The sequence below is a fragment of the Haemorhous mexicanus genome, chromosome 6, assembly GCF_027477595.1.
Source record: "Haemorhous mexicanus isolate bHaeMex1 chromosome 6, bHaeMex1.pri, whole genome shotgun sequence".
Classification (NCBI taxonomy): Eukaryota; Metazoa; Chordata; class Aves; order Passeriformes; family Fringillidae; genus Haemorhous; species Haemorhous mexicanus.
Window position 1 is genome coordinate 1,964,033 of NC_082346.1, and position 24,427 is coordinate 1,988,459.

Sequence of the window (24,427 nt, forward strand, 5' to 3'; positions counted from 1 at the left end):
GATTGGCTTTTTGCAAATATTAAAATGAGTATTAGATGTGTTATGTTAGAAAGTGATGCTGTATTAATTTTCTTAAGCAGTGTGGTAAATACAGTTTTAGGTTATAACATAATGTTAAAATAAAAACTATGCTATGTAGGATATTTTTTTTAAGAGAGGACTCACAGTGAGATAGCAACCACAGGACACCTAAATCTTCCTGAGAAAAATAATTTATTGCCCCATTATCAGAATGAAATGAACTTCTTCCTGCCTCGTTTTCTCAGGATGAAGCTGTCAGGACTCAGAGGCAGAAGCTGACACTGCCCAGACAGAATCCTGTGTGTGAATGGAATTGATGCACCATGGATGAGGTGTAGGAATGTGCACCAGGCTGTTGCTTTAAGGGTTAATCCTCTGTTAACGTGGGTCCTTTTTGGGGCTTATGCTGCCCACAAAGAGGTACCTGGACTGTCTGTAACTCTGTTTTTATTGTCTCATATTGTCCTAATCCAAATTGTCCAAATTTTTACTACTGTAATTATATTGCTACTTTTATAACTATTTTATTATTATTAAACATTTAAAATTTTAAAAACTAGTGATTGGCATTTTTTCACACCTGTTTATCTAAGTCCCTTCCAAACAGTTGCACTTATAAAAGATTACCTGGCAATTTAATGTGACGACAGTTCCACCAACAGATACAGACTATTGTCTTTCAAAAGATATGAGAGAAAAGGGAATTAATAAATAATTTATAAATTACCTCCAAATATGTAATGATTAAATATTTAATAGTAACTAATTATATTACTCCACTGCTTCAAACACTCAATTTAAGCACCATCCAAATAACTTTCAAGGATTTGAACCAAAATACACTCAATGTTAGAAGTTTTTTGTTGCAAATGAATGTCTGCTTTTCCATTATATGAGAGCACATTCCTTCAGACTAACTGACATTTAATTTCCTATTTTTTATTTTGCATTTTATCTATTATTGTTTTAGCATAAAATAATAAATGTAGAAAAAGGGGGAGATTAATCATTTTGGAAGATGATGGGGTTCCAGGGGTAAGGCAGTAAGTAGTATTTTACATTGCTCAGGGCTAAAATGAATTTTAAAGGCTTGGATTTAATCCCTAGCTCATTCCTCAGTTCTTATGCCTTATGATTCAATGCAATACTTCTAATCAAGTTACAAGAAAATTCCTAACAATGGCCAAAATGCTCAATGAATATTTTCTTTATGAATATTTTCCAAACCAGATCTTTGCTCAAATCAAAGAAAAGGATCTTAACTGTTTTAACATAAAACAATTTTTTAACTTCCTCTAATGTTTCCCGCTTGGCTGCCTATACACATATCAAGGCAAACTCTGTAAGATTAATAATACATATTTCATAAAGATTACATGCATTAATAATTTCAAATAAATCTTCAGTATATCTTTGGGTAGCAAAATTCCCTTGGGAGTACTTTCAAAATTACACTCTGTTTTCTAAACGACTTAACATGATCTGTTAGCTCCTCTGCACATTTTCTGTGTTCATTTACAGAGACAACCATAAAAAAATTGCTAATATTAAAAAAAAAGGAAAATGGGGTTACTAATGTGCAACTGCAAAGACAAATAAATTCAGTTTAAATGTCACTGCTCACATGCACATATTTTTAACAGAACATGTAACAAACACTTAGGAAAGCCAAAAGTTGAAAAATATATTATTATTTTTCTGCTAAATGCACCTTCAACTAAAATTAGAAATAGTGTACATTTTACCAATCATCTCTGCTGTCACCAGGCAAAAAAAAAAAAAAAAGAAAAACTTAAGAAAAATCACTTGATGTGAGTAGGTGAGGAAAGATCTAAAATAATAACATCTGAAAAGTAATTAAGGGGTCTTTATCTGTTTCTGATAGAGAAAAAGCTTGTCCATAAATCTGCTGAACACCACAGCAAGCTGGAGGCTGCTCTGTTTGGGGTCCTGGCTTTAGACTGCAGCAAAATCAGGTAAACTGGATGGATGCTGCAAATGCTAACCCACAGGTCCATGTCAGACCTTTCACCACCCCTAACAATCTGGATTTTGATGGCATTTAAAACATTTCTTAAGAAATTTAAATTCTGTATATACATATACCTTTCCAACCACTGTCAAGCAGTAGTCCACAGGATTTTGAGACTTTTTATGTAATAGATTATGGGAGACTTTATTGAAACATCTGAGAGGGAAAGAGCTGATTAAAAAAGGATATTTGGAGTAATTATGGAGTAATTTTAATTTACAAGCAAACAGATCTGCAGTTAACAGCCACAAAAAGTGCAGCAATAAACAATGAACAGTTACCACTTTGACCCATCAGCACATTGCTAATTTCAGAGCTGAACCCTGGGGTGATGGGCTACTTACACTCTGCAACAAAGAGGAGTGAGGGCAAACAGTGAATGAAATGAAGGCAAAGATTGTGCCACTAAAACTTGGAGGAAAAAGATATTTTTTGTGTGTGTGTGTGTGTTGGGGGGGAAGGGTGATTTAACAGACTAAATAAGAGATACCAGGTACTTCTTTCCATTTCCCTTGATTGTATTCAGCTGAATAGAAAAACCCCTCTAAAGGTAATTTACTATCAATATAATGTACTAATAATGAAGACTTCTGTAGAGTAAGTAATAAACCCAAAGAGCTTTAGGTTTCAATTTCATGGTCTCTGGTGTTCAACGTTTTTCCAGCGTGTAATAAAATTTTATTAAAAATTAGGAACAGAAGAAAAAGGGCTGTAGAAAAAGTTCTGTGGTATCTTGATGAGGCAACAGCAAAAAACATAATCTAATGTAAATTTCAGAAATAAAAGTCATGAGCAGGAATTGCCATAACCTTGTGAACCACCATTAACATCAATACTGGATTACAGCTGCCATCTAGATGATCCTAATGAGAATAAAACTCTATTAGCCCAAAGGCTGCTATGAAAAGCAGAATAGGAGAGAGTTACACGAATAAATAAGTCATGTGTTTGCAATTTAATTACCTTCTATCTATTTCAAAACAAAATTCTTTCTCCATTAGCCTTACAGACACTCAGAGTACCTGACACTTCTGAGGTAAGTATCATAGGAGACATGTATTCCTTTACCTTTGAAATTAAATCCTATAACAATGGGTAGCACCATTTTTCAATGCCATTTTATCCTTCCAATCTTTATGCACTGGGAAAGGTTTACATGATTGCATGTCATTACTGCACAGCACAGACTGTGTCTGACTCTCCTCTCAGTGATTGCCTTTTTTTCTTTTTAATTCCAGTTTTCTGACCCCCTGGTTAAACACAGTGATCTACAGGTGACTGAAACTGCAGGTCTTGGTGAGATCATGAACTGTGGCAGCAGTAAAGCTGGAGGCAACAGGAGTTGGTAAGTTCTGAGGTACCAGAGCTGACTCCTAAGACCTAAATGGAGCACAAATCCATACACTGCCCTCAACACTCCTGCTGGTCACTTAGAGCTGGCCAAAGATAGAAACACAGGGAAACTGAGGCAGAAAGGACTTCTCAGATCAAGTCCAATCACCACCTACCACTGCAAGGTCCACCACCCAACCATATCTCGATGGTTTTTATATTTTATATCTAATATAAAACCACAGATATAATATTTTGTGCCTGTTAGGTTTTCTTTCTGATGAAGTTATGAGGGCACATGTTATTTTTACCCCCAGCTGTGAGCATACAACTATTTTCAAATAATAACCCTAATCACAGAATTACTGGATCACAGAATTAACTAGATTGGAAAAGACCTTTGAGATCATCAAGTCCCATTCCATTCAGCCTGTATTTTCTGCACTGATACAAGGAATCTGACGTGGCATTCATAGGTTGTCTTCCAACTTATGCTAGGTACAAGATGGGAATGGGTGCTGTTGTTTACAGTTTGAAATTCAAGTGCATTTCCACTCTTAGAATAGTGCAGCTCACAAAACACACAAAGCCTGCAGGGAGCTTATAAAGAAGAAATTAATTTGGGGAATACATGGAACAATGCTTTTCCTTTAGGAGAAAACACTATGGACACAAGTTTTCCCATTTTATTTTGGTATCTCTGTGTTCCCCATGATTTTTGTATTCAAGCTCAGTACTGGAAACAGAATTTTCTTGTTTCACATTTGATTTTGGATTGCCATTAATGTTCCACAGTGCTGCTCAAGCTCATTTTGTTGTGTTTGGAGTACAGGTGTCTTTACACAGCCCAGCCAAAGGTATTATCACAGTTTTTGGTTTGTTAAATTGTTAACCTTCTCCAGAAAGAGGAATTAATAGAAATGGAGTAAGAATGCAGTCTCTCCACTAGCTCCACAGAAATTCAGAGGTTTTTTTTGTCTTGCCAAGACTAAGTGCAGAAAATGCATCACAAGCTCTCCAGCAGCAGTGCTTTGATTCTCTGACCACCCCAACCCACACCTCCCATGGCTGGCAGCCCAGCCAGTGTTATGATTTCCATCCCTAAACTACACTCTTTAACTATCCAGGTCCTCAGGCATTCATGTGGGGGACAAAAAGGAAAGCAGAGTTTCAGTCCTCTTCTGTTTCCCTTTTTCTCTTCCATCACCACCTCTGTCATGTGAATGAGGCAAGAAAAGTGCTACAACAAAAGGCAGATCCAGCTCTCTGCTAGCTTAGAAGGATTTTCCCCTGGCAGAACATAGAAGAGGTTTTGAAATTACAGTGCAAAAGAAAGATTATAATAAAAGTAATAGAGAAAGATAAAAATACCATGGTTAAGGATTAATGATCTGCCTTCTGGTTGTGCTTGATTTTAGTTGTGTTATTGAACACAACTGTTAGTTGTGTTATTGTGCACAGAGCCCTAAACCCATTTGTCAGTGTGTACTTTCAGCACCAGTGCTGTGTTATGACAGGTACATGACAGGCAAAACGGCTCTGAATTGAATATTACTGTCAATTAACATGGTAAATTCTGTATTTTATATTCTTATTCTGCAAATATTAATTTATTGAAGACATGTCAAAGAACAGACCTCAGACTTATACTGCTTTTGATCACTTTAAGATGACTTTTTCTTGATTTAAATGTAAAAATTTCTCATTACTACACAATTTTCCAGATTAATGAACTACCCAGAACAACTTTATTTTGCACTGATTCAGTCACTTAATAATGCCCTGCTTTGCACACATTTTTTTAAACCTAATTTTTTCTTTTTCATATCACATTCTCTAGAAAGAAACAAAATGCCCAAGTACTTTCTTTTCAAGAAATGTGCCAACTTGCTTTCCTAGTTATCCTTTCCACACCAGGTTCTTGTGCTAAATCTCTCTAACAAGCCCTCAGGTATCACAGTTACCAATAATGATTACAAATATACAACCCTCTTATTTGGAACTTTTTTTTTTCTTTAAAATGAGGGAGCAACCCCATCCCAGGGATAATTGCCCCCAAGTGGTACAGATATCATACACTGGATGATTTATCCTTCCATGGATTTGAAGTAAGTTTGACATTTTAGAAAGTAATTTTTAGGCTGGAAGAGAATAATTTAAAGATATTTACCAGACAAATTATCATTTGTTGCCTGAAGGTGAAAGTGCTGCTTATCAGACATGACAAGACCTGTAAGTGCTGCTCATAAGTTCCCACATTTATGTATGATAACACATTTAATTAATCACAAACACTTATATTCCCCCCAAATACTGGCCTGCTGTATCAAAATATTTACACAAATCTAATGATAATGAAAAAGAGAGCTATACATCTTTTTTTAAGAGTTAATTGGTGTTTGTCAAAGGGGGAAAAAAAGAAGCCAAGGAGAAGATATAAAACAAAGGGTGTCATAATAAAAAACCACCTATACAGCTCAAGTGCAGAGGGTGACTGACTGTGATTATCAATTTTTTTCACAGCAGCAGATTTCATTGGTTTTGTAATCAAAGATAATACACAGATCTTTAATAATAACCTATACAGCTCAAGTGCAGAGGGTGACAGACTGTGATTATCAATTTTTTTCATAGTTGCAGATTTCATTAATTTTATAATCAAAGATAATGCACAGATCTTTAATAATAACCTACACAGCTCAAGTGCAGAGGGTGACTATGATTCTTTGCCAATTTTCTTCACAGCAACAGATTTCATTAGTTTTATAATCAAAGATAATACACAGATCTTTAATGATAACCTATACAGCTCAAGTGCAGAGGGTGACAGACTGTGATTATCAATTTTTTTTCATAGTTGCAGATTTCATTAGTTTTATAATCAAAGATAATACACAGATCTTTAATAATAACCTATACAGCTCAAGTGCAGAGGGTGACAGACTGTGATTCTTTACCAACTTTTTTTCACAGTAGCAGGTTTCATTGGTTTTGTAATCAAAGATAATACACAGATCTTTAATAATGAGGTGTCAATGTGTGGAGGAAGAGGTTTGCAGGCCATTCTTTCAGACATTTTCATGGCCCATGCCAAGTGCAGAGAAATATGAGAGCTGCCTGTTAAGAGGCAGTTTAACTGGTTCCAGCACTCCTGCATACAGAGGACTGGAGGCTGGTTTCTCAAAAGGCCACAGCACTGAACTGCTGACACATTTTACCAAGTACATTAAACACAAAATCTATCATGATAGTTGAAAAAGAAAAAAAGAAGGAAGAGAACTCTATGTTTCAGTCAAATATCAAAAATCTAGTTTTTATTCTGTATTCTCATGTCCTTATGTGTAACATCAAGGAGACCCCAAATTCTCCAGAGGCTCTGACCCTAGACCAATGTTGAACAGACACATCCTGGCTAGCTGGCCCTTATCCTTCAGTACCTCTCTCAAGACAGAGGCATGAACACTTCCAACCTGAAGCAAAGCACAATAAGAGCAAGATAAACAATTCTACAATTCAACAATTATTCAGGAACAACATGCTCCTGAGATCCCAGAGCCCTGCTCAGCTTGCACAGCCTACAAAAGAAAAGTCTGCCATCCTGTAAACACAAATCCAGTGAGTTTAATCTAAATGAACACTATCACACCCATGTGCTGCTAATAATTAATGCAGCAGAGGTAATCAGTTTTGGGAATGATGGTTTCATCCTGCAAAACAGATATTAATAAAGCAACAATCATAATTTTAAGAGTAGCAATGTGATATCTAGTTTTATAATTATATTCTGCTTTCTGAAATGGTGTTTTAATTACATATAGAAAGATTACTAATTTTTGGCTTCAGTAACAGTAAATACCAACAGCTGCCATATATAAATAAATGCAAACTGGCTATGGGTTAGCAATTCCTATTTTTATTTCAGTTTTGTAATGAAAGGAGGACATTGAAGTGTCCTTCAGTCATTCTTCTGTACAACTTCCTTTTCACTGAAATTACAGATTTCTTCTAGATCTATCTACTCAATCAGTTGAATTCAGGAGCAAAATGCAACACTGCAGATGAAAATTACTGGCACAGTTGTTAATCAGTGTGAATCTTGACTGTATTATAATGTTTGAATTTACTGACTCAAACCAGTTTTCATCTTTTTCTTTCCTCGTGCTTTCTCTGAAACTGCCCTGCTCATCTTGCAAGACTGGAATATTCCCTATTGTCAAGTTCACTGATCCACTTTGGCAATTTTGATCTGGGTGTCCCAGATTATTTTATGTTTTTTTATATGATTTTTTTATCCACTGAAAGAAACCATGATAAGCAATCCCATATTACTGTTTAGTGCTGCATTACCACAAACTCACCTTCAGTGCCTGACAGGTGAATGACCCTCATTTATTTTAAATGCAAATCCATCTTCACTGTAGATTTGTCATGCAGACATGATCCATTTACCAAGTGATGGAATTTTGTTACTCAGTAAAATGTAGCTGCTTCCCAACTAAAAAACCAATTTATTGACTTCATAGTCTTAGAATTATCCTTGAAATTTGTCGTAATCTTCCAACGAATTTGAAATCCTCCTTAGTCTCAGTTTGATGGTTTTACAGGACAAGATGTTAAAAAAAATAAAAAAACCAGCCAAGAGTGAAACCATACCTTGGTGCTTGTCCCTTGCAGTAGAACTTTGGAGCCCTTTGCACTGGGGGAGGTCAGCCTCCCAGCTGGTTTGGAGGAGACGAGGTTGGCGGTGGCAGGCTGGCTGCGCAGAACAGAGGACAGGCAGAGCTGCACAGTCTCCTTCAGGGCTTTCAGCTGGGACTCCTGGGGAAAATAAGGAACCATCACTCCTCTGAGATGGGCTGTGATGAGCACAATGGCTTACCTTCCCCATCTGTACTAAACCAAACACTTATGAGCAGCTGCTGCTTTTTTTTTTACTGATGGAAGGAATTAGAACTGTCCAAAGCAGCATTTTTATGGGATTAGGTGAACTGTACATTAGACTCCAAACTAGGAAGTCACTGCACTCTCTTCCCATCCCTTCAAGCATTGATTACTGCAAATAGTACTTATTTATAAATTTTTTTTAAAGGAAAAATGCAATTTTCAAAATATCATACAGCATCCAGCCTTTTATGCATAATATCTACAGAGAAGTCATAAGTATTGCAAGACACAGACTTTGCATGGAGTTTTGTCTATAACATTTCTAATAATTGCTATTTTTCCACATTATAGATAGATTATAATCCAATTAAAATGGCTTCCCTCATGGGAACATTATACTTTTGCACTATAGAGTAAAAAAATATAGGTCTTTTTAACACTTAAAAATATTTTTGTCCAGACCCACTAGAGTCCATTAAGCCAAAATAAAAGTTCTAAGTGGTAAAGTGCTTGAGACACATGTTAGAACATTTGTATTTTACTCCCAGAAACACAGATAGATACATTAATGGAAATAGAAGGCTGTAATTTAAATAAACTGAGAGAGCAAGAATAATGAGATAACTACAGCAGTGAGGAAATCATATTTTAAATCTTTATTTCACCAAAGCCAGACCTGTCAAATGTTAGCCATTGAGGTAACTTTTTACACTCACATCAGGGGGAGTTAGCAGCATTTGACATTAAAAAACCACCTAATTTCTAGTTTTTTTTCTTTTTATTAAACATGCACCTGTAAATACAGAACATGTTCACATTTCAATCATCAAAGATTTTTTAAAATTTACATAAATCAAGGTGTACCATGGCAAAAGCTGGTGGAAAACATATGTATATATGGTGAAAAATGTGTATATAACATTACACACTACATACAGAGTATATAAAATATCTAGTATAAAATAAAAATATGTCATACTCATATTAATCCTAAGCAATGGCATACAGAACGTTTTAGTTTATTTTCTTAGCAAATATTTTTGAGACCATGACAAATATTTTGTTTTACATCAGATAAACTTCCCCTGAACTGAAAGCAGGGAGTGTTTCTCCTAACTGGAAAAAACTGAGTGTTTTTCAAAAAAACCAAACAAAGGTTTTTTTGAAAAACACTCAGTTTTTTCCAGTTAGGAGAAACACTTAGTTTTTTCCAGTTAGTAGGGTGTATTTCAATAGTGGGGAAAAAGACAACACTAGAAAGACAATTAATGCAGAGCACAAGAGGGAAAATTAAAGAAAGAGGAGATGGAACATGTTATCACCTGCCCTGGTAACTCAGGTTCTTGTTAACAGATCCCCTGGGGCAGATTAGAGTGAAAAACACAGCATTATTTGTGGTTTTTATATGTTTTATTTTAGAACAATTTGGTTGCAATGAAAAGCAAATATGTAAGTGTTTTGGTCATTACCTACAATAATATGTCAATAAAAGGGAAGGGAAGGTTTGGCAAGGGAGAAAAAGAAATGAAAAAGAAGAGAAAGAAAGAAGAGAGAGAGAGAAAAGGAAGGAAGTGGCGGAAAGAAGGAAGGAAAGAAGTGGCGGAAGGGGCGGAAGGGGCGGAAGGGGCGGAAGGGGCGGAAGGGGCGGAAGGAAGGAAGGAAGGAAGGAAGGAAGGAAGTGGTGGAAGGAAGTGGCGGAAGGAAGTGGCGGAAGGAAGTGGTGGAAGGAAGTGGCGGAAGGAAGTGGTGGAAGGAAGTGGCGGAAGGAAGTGGCGGAAGGAAGGAAGGAAGGAAGGAAGGAAGGAAGGAAGGAAGGAAGGAAGGAAGGAAGGAAGGAAGGAAGGAAGGAAGGAAGGAAGGAAGGAAGGAAGTGGCGGAAGTGGCGGAAGTGGCGGAAGTGGCGGAAGTGGCGGAAGGAAGGAAGGAAGGAAGGAAGGAAGGAAGGAAGGAAGGAAGGAAGGAAGGGGCGGAAGGAAGGAAGTGGCGGAAGGAAGTGGCGGAAGGAAGTGGCGGAAGGAAGTGGCGGAAGGAAGTGGCGGAAGGAAGGAAGGAAGGAAGGAAGGAAGGAAGGAAGGAAGGAAGGAAGGAAGGAAGGAAGGAAGGAAGGAAGGAAGGAAGGAAGGAAGGAAGGAAGGAAGTGGCGGAAGGAAGTGGCGGAAGGAAGTGGCGGAAGGAAGGAAGGAAGGAAGGAAGGAAGGAAGGAAGGAAGGAAGGAAGGAAGGAAGGAAGGAAGGAAGGAAGTGGCGGAAGGAAGTGGCGGAAGGAAGTGGCGGAAGTGGCGGAAGTGGCGGAAGTGGCGGAAGTGGCGGAAGTGGCGGAAGTGGCGGAAGGAAGGAAGTGGCGGAAGGAAGTGGCGGAAGTGGCGGAAGGAAGGAAGGAAGTGGCGGAAGGAAGTGGCGGAAGGAAGGAAGTGGCGGAAGTGGCGGAAGGAAGGAAGGAAGTGGCGGAAGAAGATAAAAGTAAAAAGATATGACCACCCATGGGTCCAGTTAGAGACTCGATTGTTGCAATTTTGCTGTCCATTGGTCAGTGATATTCCCAGTCTTGTTTCCTTGGAGATGAGGGAAAGCCCATGGAACACAGAGCTCAATGTTTGGGCTTATGTGGGAGTGCCCAGGGTACCTCTCCTGAGGGAGCAGTTTACACTGTCTGGTGCCACACTGTGGACAATGGAAGGTCCCAGAAAGAGTCTGGGGACACTCTGGGCATCTTTGATGGGTTATTACACTTTCCAAGACATGAGAGCTGCCTCTCCCATCAGCACAGTTATGCCCCATCAGAAGGGATGAATACCCTCAAGCCCACTGAATGTCCTGTGTGAATGTGAGTGTCCCCATACCTTCCCTGGGGAGAGGAGTTTTACCACTGAGCCAGTCATTCACACAATCACATAGTCCCTGGGTTGGAAGAGACCTCCAAGACCATCCAGTCCAACCCATATCCCAACAGCTCAGCCAAACCCTGGCACCCAGTGCCACATCCAGGCTTTGTTAAACACACCCAGGGATGGGGACTCTATCTCCTCCTCAGGCAGGCCATTCCAGAACTTTATCACCCTTTCTGCAAAAAACTTTTTCCTAATATCCAACCTGTATTTCCCTTGGTGCAGCTGGAGGCTGTGTGCTCTGGTTGTGTCAGTGCTGCTGGAGACAGAGCCCAGCCCCAGCTGAGCACAGGCACCTTTCAGGAGCTGTGAAAGTGATGGGGGCACCCCTGAGTCTCCTTTTCTGCAGGCTGAGCACCCCCAGCTCCCTCAGGGGCTCCTCTCAGGGTTTGTGTTCCCAGCCCCTCTCCAGCCTCACTGCCCCCTCTGGATGTGCTCAGTGTCCCAAGGTCCTTCCCAAACTGAGGGCCCAGAACTGGGCACAGCACTCCAGGTGTGCCCTCCCCAGGGCCAGGTACAGGGGCAGAATCACCTCCCTGCTCCTGCTGGCCACACCATTCCTGACCCAGGCCAGGGGCCATTGGCCTTCTTGGCCCAGGGCACTCTGCTGGCTCATGTCCAGCTGGCTGTGACCAGCACCCCCAGGTCCCTTTGTGCCTGGGCACTGTCCCCAGCCTGCAGCACTGCAGGGGGTTATTGTGGCCAAAATGCAGGACTGGGCACTTGGACTCATTAAACTTCATCCTACTGGACTCTGCCCATCCCTCCAACTGTTCCAGGTCTCCCTTCAGAGCCCTCCTACCTTCCAGCAGATGGACAAATGCTCCCAGCTTAGGATTGTCTGCAAATTGACTGAAGAAAGACTCAATCCCCTCATCCATGTCATCAATAAAAACAGTGACCAGAGCTGGCCCCAGCACAGAGCCCTGAGGGACACCCTCAGGTGGGTGCAGCACCCTCACCACCACTCTCTGGACTGGCCACCCAGCTCTGAGCCCAGCACAGAGTGCTCCTGTCCCAGCCCTGGGCTGCAGCTTTTCCAGGAGGGAGCTGTGGGAGACAGTGCCAAAGGCCTTGCTGGAGTCCAAGCAGACCCATCCACAGCCTTTCCACATCCACTGGTCATAAAAGGAGACCAGGCTGGTCAAACACGACCTGCCCCTCCCAAACCCTGCAGGCTGGCTCTGATCCCCTGGCCATCCTGTAGGTGCTGGGTGGTGACACTGAGGATAAACTGTTCCATCACCTCACTGGTACTGAGGTCAGGCTGACTGGTCTGTAATGACCAGGATCCTCCTTCCCATCCTTGTTGTGCATGGGTGTCACACTGGGCAGCTCCCAGCCACCTGGAACCTCACCAGTGAGCCAGGACTGCTGGAAAATGATGGAGAGCGGCTTCCCAGGCTCATCTGCCAGCTCCCTCATCCCCCTGGGGTGGATCCCATCTGGTCCCAAGGATTTATGAACATCCAAGCAGCTCAGCAGTTCCCTGACTGCCTCCTCCTGGATCACAGGGGCCCATTCTGCTCCCTGACACCATCCACCAGCCCAGGAGCACAGCTGTCCTCAGGATGAGCTGTCTTCCCACTGAAGGCTGAGGCAAAGAAGGCATTAAGCACCTCTGCATTCTCCTCATCTGCTGTTATTAGGTTCCCTCCTGCATCCAGTAGAGAACAAAGGTGGTTCTCACCCTTCCTTTCACCATTAATATATTTGTAAAAACATTTATTATTATCCTTTACAGAAGTTGCCATTTTAAGTTTGAACTGAGCTTTGGCCTCCCTAATTTTTCTCCTACATGCCCTAGCAACCCCCATAAATACTTCCTGAGAGACCTGACCTTCCAAAGATGATACATCCACTTTTTATTCCTAAGTTCCTCCAAAACATCCTTGCCCATCCAGTTATCCATTTGACTCAGGCACCCTTTAATTTCTAATTGGCAGCAGAAGATACTAGCATGCTTCTTTTCAATGTAACATGCCTTTAATTCCAACTTTTCAAGTTGGTGGCTGCACAGGCAGCACAAATCACCATTTGTTATGGTTAAATGGGCAGAGGTAGCAGACTGTCTAATTCTGCAGGATGACATGGACTCAGTCATTCTAGTCTGATATGACCTCAGTGCACCCATCTGAAATCACTCTCCTCTCATCCAGAAATTTCTCATCCTCTCACTTCCTAATCCTGCCATCCAGTGCTCATTCTTCCTTGGCTGCAGCCACTCCAATTTTGCCAAACCAAAGGCAAAAGAAGAACCAGTAAATTTGTTTCCATCCTGTGCAAAGCATCATTCAGTATTGACTTTGCTGACAGGAGATCTATAAATGAACACCATGAGAGCACAGGTGAAGGAAACACTGTTGGAACCAGGGATAGAATCTGACAAAGTTCTCTATAACCTTGCACAGATGGGAATGTGGCCAAAACAGGCTGCTGACTGGCCAAAATACTGCCCACAAAAGATGCATGACTTCATATTTCCCTGATCTATTTGTACTCCTGTCACATGGCAAGATCCACAGAATCAGCAAGATTCATCTTTAAGACCACCTGTCAACACAGCACCATTTTAATCACCCCTAAACCCAAGGTTTAGAGGTGATTAAATCTTAATTAAATCCAGATGCCACATCCAGATGCCTCTCTAACACTCCTAGAGGTGGTACTGCCACCACCTTCCTGGGCAGCTTATTCCAATGCCTCACCACTTCTGCAGGGAAAATAAAATTTCTTATTTCTAATCTCCCCTGGCACAACCTAATGCAATTCCCTCTCATCCTTTCACTTGAGAGGTGGCAGAAGAAACCAACCCCTGCGTCAGGAGAGTTTCCTTTCAGACAGCTGTGGAGAGCCATGAGCATGAGCCTCCTCTTCTTCAGACCAAACAAGGCCAGTTCCCTCTGCTGCTCCTGAGAAAAGAGCTTTTCTAGGCCCTTCACTGCCCTTCTCTGAACCCACCCCAGCAGTAAAATGTCATTTCTTAAGTGAGTGGCCCCAAACTGAGCGCTGTGTGAGGTGTGGCCTTGCCAGCTCTGAGTACAGGGGGACAATCCCTTTCCCAGTCCCACTGGCCACACCATTCTTGCTGTCTGGGACCTGCTCATACAAAATCTGTAACCATTCCAAGGGTCCATGGAGGGAAACAGAAAGCTGCTCTGGTGTAAATCAACTTATGGCCCACACTAAGTCTACTGTCAGCACAAACTATAGCTCAATAAATATCTAAATCTACTAAAAATCAGGGACAAAAAAATTGAGCTGTTTTTTTTGTTTCTAATTTGACCAGCCTCTTCTTAAATAACTTTGCAGATGGACTTAACTTCCCATACCATAATCAGTTCCACTGATTTCACTCTCACGTACAATTCAGATGCAACTTAGCATGCACCTAAATAACTGCAAGGCTTTCACTTGTTTTTTGTCAAATTACACCAAAACACCCCCAGCTGATACAGGTAAACACTTCTTACTTTGTCAAGGGCTGCGTTTTCCAATTTGTCTTTTGCAACTGACAGTTTTTGCTCCAGATCTGTGAGCTGTTGTGCCTGTGGGAACCAAGAAAAAAAGCTGATGCAATTTCCAAAGCATTTTTTTCATGTGAGAGAGAGCAAAGAACAGAAATTTTTACAGGTTATATATATGGGTTGGGTCAGATTTGCTTTTCCTGAGGAAAAAAAAAAAATTCCATACTATAAAATATTAAATATTAAACCATAATATCCTTCTGGAAAATTTAAGGTATTCAAAAGTCTTTGAATAATTTTGTTCATTTGTCTGACTTCTGAGTGCAATTTGAACATTGTTTTGTAGTTTTAAACACTGAGATGCCAACATTAAGCTATCAGACAAATTAGAAAGCACCCAAACATTCTTGCATGCAGACACCTTATGAAATTACACTACCTACTGGTATAGAACATCAGATTTTTTTTCTCCATGTCTTTTCCTGGAAATACAAAAGGAAAATTCACGAGAAGAGCTGACTATGCAACTACACAGCAGGAAAGCACTTTGGGAGACTTGTGTTTGAAGCCAGGATCAGGCTAGCAGCCTGCACCCTGAGTGGAAGGATTCAGGCTCTGTACAATCTACCTGTCATTCATGGAGTGCAGGGGCTCAGAAGATGCTTTTAAATGTTCAGTAAATAAAGACAAATATTTTCTCTCTCTTTGCCTAGGAGGTGTATAAACCCAGCCTGTTCACTTGAAGGAAATACATCTTCTGCAAGGATTTTCTGTTTCAGGGAAGCAGATCCCTGCAGTTCCCAGCCTTGTCATTAATAACACATTGCTGTGCAACCTAAAGGAATAAGGATTCTTTTGCTGTTGTACCTGCAAAAAACCCCAGCCTTGTCATTGTTTTCCCTGTTGGAAAAGGGAGCCATAGAGAAGGACACTGGAGTAGCCACTTATCTTTTCTCTCTGAAATTCTGCTTAAGTAAATACACATTTTGTACATGCAGAATAATTGGATAAAATCCTCATAAAATCCTTCACATTTTCATTTCAACCCAATATTTGCATTTTCCCTCAGCACCATTCCATGCTCCCAAGTTTCTGCAGTTCAATCCCAGCCAGAGATTTTTTCTTGACAGGCCTTTGAAGACCTGCTGCTCTCTGCTGAGTGCAGCACAGCTTAATGGAAAACCACACTGCACAAATGCTGTTTGGTGTAAATGCCATAAAGGTGGTTAACTTGGTTTCTGCTGGGCTATGACAGCCATAAATTAATGTCATGGATGGGGTGATGAGCTTAGGCAAGCCTGTAGCCCTCAGCAGACAGCTAATGTGATGTTCATTGACACTGGGCATAGGCTGTCCTGCTAAATGAGATGTCCAAAGCCTGGAATTTGCAGTTCCCAGCTCATGCAAAGAACTGCTCAGTTGCATTTTAAAAGAGGATTAGGCATTTGTCTCCAGATTTATCACCAGAGTCACAGCTTCACAGGTCAAACTTGATTCAAAGTGGAAGTCAGCTGTTTGCTCAGATGTGGGAAAGTCTCTTGAGAATTGCAGTCCCTGATTTACCCTGCATCACTTTCCTTACAGCTAACACCAGCCACAACACACATGTCAGACCATTGGCTTGATCCTTTAGTCTGGCAACAGGGGATTCACTACAGAAATAATCCTTCCATTTCATCAGTTTGCAAAATTTAAGTGGACTTATCACTGATTTATTAGAGAAAAAATTACTAAGATATAAGAAGTTGCTAGACTTCAGTAACTTTTTGGATTTTTTCCTAAATATGGGATACAATATCACTCACAAGAAACATGGCCACAGACAATGTCTGAAAGACTGAACATTGACTCCATGTGATGCAGAGACTCTTCTCACAGAACTAGACCAAGACACTTCTCACATCATAAACATTTTTATATTGTTACTTATTACATTATTTTTCAGTACAGCCATACAAATCAATACATTCTCAATTAAAAGAGGATCAAGATTTGAAAACCTGTAGGATTTCAATGGTAAAAAGGAAATGACACAAGATAACACATGACAAACGTGAGGCTAGGCTGGCACCTCTGACAGTGTGCACTGCTGAAGAATTAGAACCAGGGGGAAGAAGGTGAGGTAACTTCTTCCTCCAGCAGTGTTACAGTTCAAACCAGTGGAAAACCAGAGCTACAGTTCTGAATTAGAGGGTGTCTGGTTCCCTTCAACACATGCAATAATTACAGAGGCATCTGAAAGCCTGGGTGGGTGACAGAAAGCAGGCACTGGTGATTAGAAATGACTCCTGTCCTCTTCCTTTCAGGGCAAGATGGAACTCAGAGAAACTGCTTCCACATCAAAAATGCAGTTGGAGGAAAAGTACTTAAGCTTTATAATAGATATTTTATAAGCTTTTATAATAGATATTTTCCATGACAAAGAATTACTATGTTGTAATAACACTGTGCTCATACAGGAAAACATTTGTGGTTTATGGTGAATAGCTGCTCTTCCAAAGAACAGGTTTCAAATGTATTAGTGTAGGTTTTCTGAATGCATCATTTGCCAAGACTTATTCTCATTTTTCATTTAACTGTCCTATGTTGATGGACTAAAGTTTTCTGTAATGTTCATGTATATTTATTTCATTTCACAGAATACTGAGCAAATAGCTCAGTGATATCAATCCAACTGAAACCAGTAAGAGTAAAATTCTGGCATTAAAAATGGATTTTGATCAGCAATTCACTTGAAAGTAGTGATAGTTATTTACTTCTCAGTACCAAATCTGCAGAATAATCTGATTTTTTTTTCTGAAAGTTTTTGTCTCTCAAGGCTAAATTCATATTGCAATAGTTCCACTGCTGCTGCAATTTAGGAGTTTTTTAGGGAGCCTAAATGAACTAATATGGCTTTGATGCTGAGGAAAGAAAAGGATGAGCACCAATGGGACTACTCAAGCCCAATTCTAATAAGCTGCAAAGAGTCTTAAAAAAAAGTAGACTGGAAGAGCTAAAAAAATATATTAAATTCCTCTAAAGTATTCTTATAGAATGAGGTCCTTGGCAGGGAACAGTGAAATAAATGAAAGCCTTCCAATGCCTGATGAGTGCCTGCAGGAAAGCTGGAAAGGGACTTCAGGAGTGACAGGACAAAAGGATTTAGCCTGAAAGAGGACAGGTTTAGATGAGATGTTAGGCAGAAATATACTTTCTGTACTGTTCCTCACTGTGAGGATGCTGAAAATTCAAGGGTGCCCAGAGAAGCTGTGGATGCTCCACGGGGATGCTCCACCCGTGGAAGTGTTCAAGGCCAGGCTGGATGGGGATTTGAGCAACCTGGTCTAGTGGGAGGTGTCACTGCACATGGCAGAGGGAGTTGAAATCAGAGGTTGTTTCAGGTCCCCAGTGCCCTTTTTCCATACTGAAAAATATATATGCTAACAACCCTCCACCTTCTTGTATAAAGATATTCAAAAATTCCTGTCCTGTAAGGGTTTTCCAGCAGCAAGCTGGGTTTAGATCATCAGGCCCCTCCTGTGTTGTTAACATTAACATATTATTAATGATTATATATGGCAACAACATGCAAATGCCAAATATGACATTTGAAACAAGAATACACACCAATAAAAAGATGCCAATGTAAACAGGGACATCTACTTTCATCCTCATTTCTCTTGGGACAGAGTTAATTTTTTAGCAGCTGGTACACTGCTGTATTCTGGATTCAGCTGGTCACACACTGATGCCTTGGTTGCTGCTATGTAGTGTTTATCCTTTGAGTCTCATGCTCTGCTAGTGAAGAGGGGCAGGAAAAAAACATCTGGATGAAGCAGAGCCATTACAAGGGCCATTTTCAGTGCTGTCACCAGGACACCACAATGGCCATCATGGGAACAGGAAGAAGAGACAGAAACTTTTTAGAGAGACTTTCTAGACTTTTTTTTTGTCTTATGTGCAGTCTTTGATAGTTATTGTCTCATATAACCTACTTAAATGTGCTTAGAAATGCTACCCAATAAATGTATAACAACAGGAAAGAGTCCTCTTCCAGACTCTGTTCAGCTGTTATGCAGCATGATGAAGTCAGCCTGTAGCTTATAGAAATTATTATCCCTATTAATGCGTTGCAAGATCTCTGGAAAAAAAAAATCCCTAATATTTTGCACTGCATTTATGTTTATAACTGGTATTTTGCAATAGTTTTTAGTTCAGTTATAACTTTCCTACACGGCTCTGGTAAATTTTCCAAGGGAGGTTGCACAAGATCCAGAGGCTGAAGAAACACACTGGATGAATAAACACAGCACAGACTAAAGATCCTGTCTGAAAGCAGGGGAAATTGCAGTATTCTCTCAGGAAAATCCATACAACAGGCCAAAAAAGAAACTGCTCCCAGTTTTCTCCTGTCATCTCCTTCGAAGACTGAACTATAGCAATTATATTTACCATTACAGGGCAATGTAAAAGCAGCAAGAAAGACAAGAGCATTCTTTCTGTGCTAGGTACATGAATGCACAAATAAAATTATAGAAAAATGACATTCCTTGTTTTTTTATTTTTTTTTAGAAAGCTTTTTGCAAGGAAAATAGAAGTTTAATGGTACTTTGAGAATAATGAAGCATGCTTTAAAATCTGTTAAATTTAGTTTTTCAAATAGGCAAAGTCAGCTGAATTCTGCAGCTGATAATTTTAATTTAAATACGTGCAGATGCAAATCGTGGAATATGTGAAATGGGGTGGTTTAGGATCAAGCCTAGTCACCAGCAGGATTCAAATCTGGAAAGCCTGAAACTTGCATCTTCATCTATGTGCCAGCACAAAAATACTTCTCTAAAAGATCACCACAAATTTTAAATATGTAGTAAATTATTACAGGCCCAGAAAGCAATCCTAATGTTTAGACAAGTTCTCTGCCAAAGCAGGTCTTTGGTGGTTTTCTGCTTGGCTTTTTTCCTTTGTTTTTCTTTTGTTATTTCACCTCTTTCTTTGTATGTAATATGGAATCTCATTGCCTTAATTAGGGGGAATAAGTAATTTAAAATTCTGGGAAATCAGTTTACTGTGGCATGTAATTAACTTTGCTAATAGAGAAGGAAACACACATGGCATCAGCTCTACTTCAGAGGGAGGAATGGGACAGATGTTTACCAAATCCAGTCAATATGATGCAAAAATAATTTCACATAGCTTTGTATTGAACCCTACCACAGCAAATTATTTAAATGATTGTCACATGTCAAATAATGACCTAATTTGTGTAGAACCAGGTGTTTCAAAGAATGTGGAAAATAGTCTTGACTCTAAACTTGCAATAGTGATATGGCCCTTAGTTCTTTGGAAGCATTGAGCACTCATAGTACTTGAAACATTATTGAGGAGTGAAAGAGTACTGAAGGTAAATTACAATCCTGTTTGTGAAGCTGCACTTCAAAGAAACACTTGAGCTCTAGAGAATCATCGTGGAAACACTTAAATTTTACAGAATCATCATGGAAACACTTGAGTTCTAGAGATTGAACATGGAAACAAGCTAAAAATCAGGCACAGCAGAGCTGTCAAGTGCTGGCAGCAAGGTTCCCCACTGTTGTGGTTTGCTTTTGGGTTTAAATGTTTAATTTGTAATATGTTAATGTTCCTTCCATGCCCCCCTGCTCAGTTTCCCAGTTGGTCACCCCATATTTTCCCACCTTCCCTTATGTCAACCTCCTCCAGCCCTGCCATGTTTCCAAACTCTCCCCTGTCAATGCTCCAACCCCAGCCCCTGCACCTTGTCAGGTCTGGTTTGCTGCACCCCTTTAGCCTGAAAGTTCTGGGTCAGTTGTGCTGCTTCCCTTCACCCATTTGACAATGATGGATTCACTCCCCCCTCCTTCTTCCTCTTTGGTGTTAAATGAATGGGAACCCCATGCTGCTCCTTGCTGGCCCCTGGCTGGTTTGTAGGCAAGAATAAATATTACCTGACTTGTTGTGAGCTAATAAGTGTTTGTTAAGGCACCAAGTTGTTGTATTATTTGTTAAAATAGCCACTCCTATTTGTTTGCTTCTTTAAGATTAAATACATCTGAACTTTTTCCTGTTTTTCTAGGACTGCCTATCAAGAGACTTTCTCTTAGAATTTGAACAAAAGGGAAAACAGATGGAGTGGTAGATCAAATATGCCTGAATCTGTAGCAAAAGCCTTAAAAAAAAGCAAAGATACACTCAAACTACACCACTGAAGCATGGTCACCTTTTACATTTACAAGAGGAATTTCAATAATACAAGGTACTTGTACAAACTGACATTGGAAATCATTGCTAGATTTGTTTTTATTCATCTCTTATCACTATCATATGTACACATTTGGATTTCACGAACAAAAAACCAAACTATTTTTAATTATTTCCTATTTTAGTAAAACATGAGACTTCTTCCAGGGCAATATAGCCTAAAAATGGGAAGACAGCTACTGAAGGAGAAGTAATTGAAAAAAGAAGTGGTCTGTAATGCCTGAAACAAATGCAGACCTCAATCTAGCAAAGCACTTAAACTGAGAAGTACTTCACTGAAGCAGGGGTTTAGGCTGATAATTTAAATTATTACAATTCAGAGCAGTGTCATTCAAAACTAGTAAGTACCTACTTACAAAGGCAGTGATACAATTAAGAACATCCAGTGGCAATTTTATTAATAATTTCTTGGTTTTCTCATTAAAATACAAAGTGAATTTTAACTTGGGTCAATTTTTTTAAGAATAACATGCTGCATGCTTTAAGGGACTGAAATGTGAGAAAGAGACAGAACCTCAAATTATAATCTGTAGAGATACTGACAAGCTCTATAACCTTGGGTGCCTGAATTAATTTTTGTGATGCTCATTTCTTTGTTCCATGGCTTTATATCACTTAGGGAGAGTTTTAAAAATATCAATTAATATTAATTAATCCCTAATGAATCAGCTAGGTTATAAAACACTTTGAAAACATAAGAAGTGTTAGTAAGACATGATAAAGAGGATATCATGTACCAGTTCACAGTAATGTTAAGGAGAAAGTTGCCTTTTTCCCATTTCTCTTCTTCTCCCACTTAATGCCCAGAGGTCTAGCTCAGACCAGAACCACTGACAGCAATAGGTACCAGAACTTAAGAAACAGTTTCTTGATGTGAATTATGTAAAATAAAAATCAAACAATCCTCCCTATTTATTTCACATATATCTGCAGAATTGATGCCTTCAGAGAAAGCATTATTGTGATGGACATGAGCTGCAGCTTCCCTTCTTGCCCTTTAGAAACCCAGCAGCTTACACCCTGCTGCTGAACTGCTCCAGGAAGATTGCAGTGTTCACATCTATAGGGAGAGCAGACCTCCCTAAAATCCTCAGTAAGGCACTCAGGAAATAGAGTTTAGTGGGATGGGAAGGGAGTGGAAGGGGAAAAGCCAAAAGCCCAGTAAGGTGAAAGTAGCTGGCAGCCAGGGTTTCATCCCAAACATTCATGCTGTGCTGACAGGAGGACTGTCCATCCCATTTACCAGAAAGAGCAACAGCTCCATAAAACAGGCACAACAGCAATGCTAACATGAAATCTGTTATGTTTCCAGTATCAAAGCAACTAGAAATGAAATGTCACCTGTTCTTGCCCAAACCTAGCAGCCTCTCTGACCAAGCAGGGTCCTGGGTCACAGCATGGGGCTGTAACCAAGGTACACCACCACCTGCTTTACCTCCTGATGGACTGCTGAGGTGGCTGCAGCACTGCTTCTCCATCCCTGCCATGACTCACAGCCACCCTGAGGGGTCATCCCTGCTAATGGGCCATCAAGGATTGCCCAGAAAGACTCAGAATCACACCAGCCCACCGTGCAGTTCCCCACTGTGCAGCTCCCCACCCCAGGGGAGGTACTGAACACTCCTGCCTCTGTACAATCTGGAGTTTGGGACAAGATGGCACGTGCCACTGGAGTGCCAAGAATCACAAGAACTCTCCCCCACTTCTCTGTACCTCCAGAGAAGGACCAGACCTTTCCACTGGCTCACTGCTTTGACAAGACCACATCCATCACTCCCATGAGACTGCAACCCCCATTTAACTGGGCTGCTGCCCCCACACTGACCAACAGGTCTGTCCTGACTTTGTCAGTTTAAACCAGTGTTCCTGTACTACTGCCTTCATGGTAATTTTCCTATTAAATTGTAGCTCTGCCTTGAAATCTTTCACAAGATATTTGAGTGGGGTTCATTCCTCCCACTCAGCACAAGCAGATACTTTAAAAACTCTCCAGACTACACCCAGTGGCTTCTGCTCTGCTTAGTGTGTCTGTCTTCAGACATGAAACACACACAAGCACACTGAACCTATGTTTTAGAACCTCAAATGATTCAGGAGGATGGCATAAGGCTGCTGCTCCCTCTGCTTCACAAATCAAATTTTCTTGGACAGGAAAAAGGCTGATGAATAAACCTGCACAAATATTTCTGGTTACATACAAAGGATATATCAGCATTAGCAAAGCAGGCATTCAATCTCATACAGAACTGCACCCTGTCAAGAGATGTTTGAATCATTTACATATAAACACACAATACATAGTTCTCAGTGTAGGGGGCTTTGGAATCCACAATTCATCAACATTCTCCATCTAAAGTTAGTTTTTTAAATTACATTAGATCACAGTTTACCTGGAAGGGAAGTAACTATCCTTATTTTGCAATAAGAGGGCTCAGAGGAGAACCCACCCTACCCAATTTGGGACCTACATCTCAGCTGGTGGCTCTAGTGTTCAATCATGATCAAGAACAGGATTTGTAGAGAGCTCTCAGGGCCTGGCAGAAGGCCCACACAGTGTGCAACCATATGCAAACTTTGAGACAAGAGATGCTGACTTGGAAATGCCATGGAATAGGACAGACATTGCTGGGAGAGAAATGGAGCTAGAAACAGGTTTCAAAATAAGAAATAAGCCTTGCAAATAAGACTGGATACTGTGGAGAAACAGAACTGTGAAAGATGCATTGTAGTGGGACCCATGAGGGGTGATTTTAGATCATTGGCTTTAAGGCATTAACACCACTGGTGTGGCTAAAGCTGAGAGGCCAAGAAACATTTGTAGTGTATTGTGATTAAGAAATAATTCACACCATCAGATTGTGGTGGTGTCACTTATAACATCTGTATTGTCCCACCCTAATTAAGAAATAATTCACACCATCTGATTGTGGTGGTGTCAGTTATAACATCTGTATTGTCCCACCCTAATTAAGAAATAATTCACACCACCTGATTGTGATGGTGTCAGTTATAACATCTGTATTGTCTCACCCTAATTAGGAAATAATTCACACCATCTGATTGTGATGGTGTCAGTTAAAACATCTGTATTGTCTCACCTTGATTAAGAAATAATTCACACCATCTGATTGTGGTGGTGTCAGTTATAACATCTGTATTGTCCCACCCTAATTAAGAAATAATTCACACCATCTGATTGTGGTGGTGTCAGTTATAACATCTGTATTGTCTCACCCTAATAAAGAAATAATTCACACCATCTGATTGTGATGGTGTCAGTTATAACATCTGTATTGTCCCACCCTGATTAAGAAATAATTCACACCACCTGATTGTGATGGTGTCAGTTATAACATCTGTATTGTCCCACCCTAATTAAGAAATAGTTCACACCATCTGATTGTGATGGTGTCAGTTATAACATCTGTATTGTCCCACCCTAATTAAGAAATAGTTCACACCATCTGATTGTGATGGTGTCAGTTATAACATCTGTATTGTCTCACCCTAATTAAGAAATAATTCACACCATCTGATTGTGATGGTGTC

At 40.2% G+C, this 24,427-nt stretch overlaps 1 protein-coding gene across 1 annotated transcript in view; it reads right to left on the reverse strand.

The window, feature by feature from the left end:
- Positions 1–24,427, reverse strand: part of LUZP2 (leucine zipper protein 2) — a 125,873-nt gene that overhangs the window by 15,256 nt on the left and 86,190 nt on the right. The window contains exons 8-9 of the mRNA XM_059848152.1: positions 14,627–14,701; positions 8,039–8,203 (exon numbers count right to left, since the gene is read on the reverse strand). Of these exons, the coding sequence (XP_059704135.1) occupies positions 8,039–8,203; positions 14,627–14,701 (240 nt within the window). The remainder of the gene's footprint in view (positions 1–8,038; positions 8,204–14,626; positions 14,702–24,427) is intronic.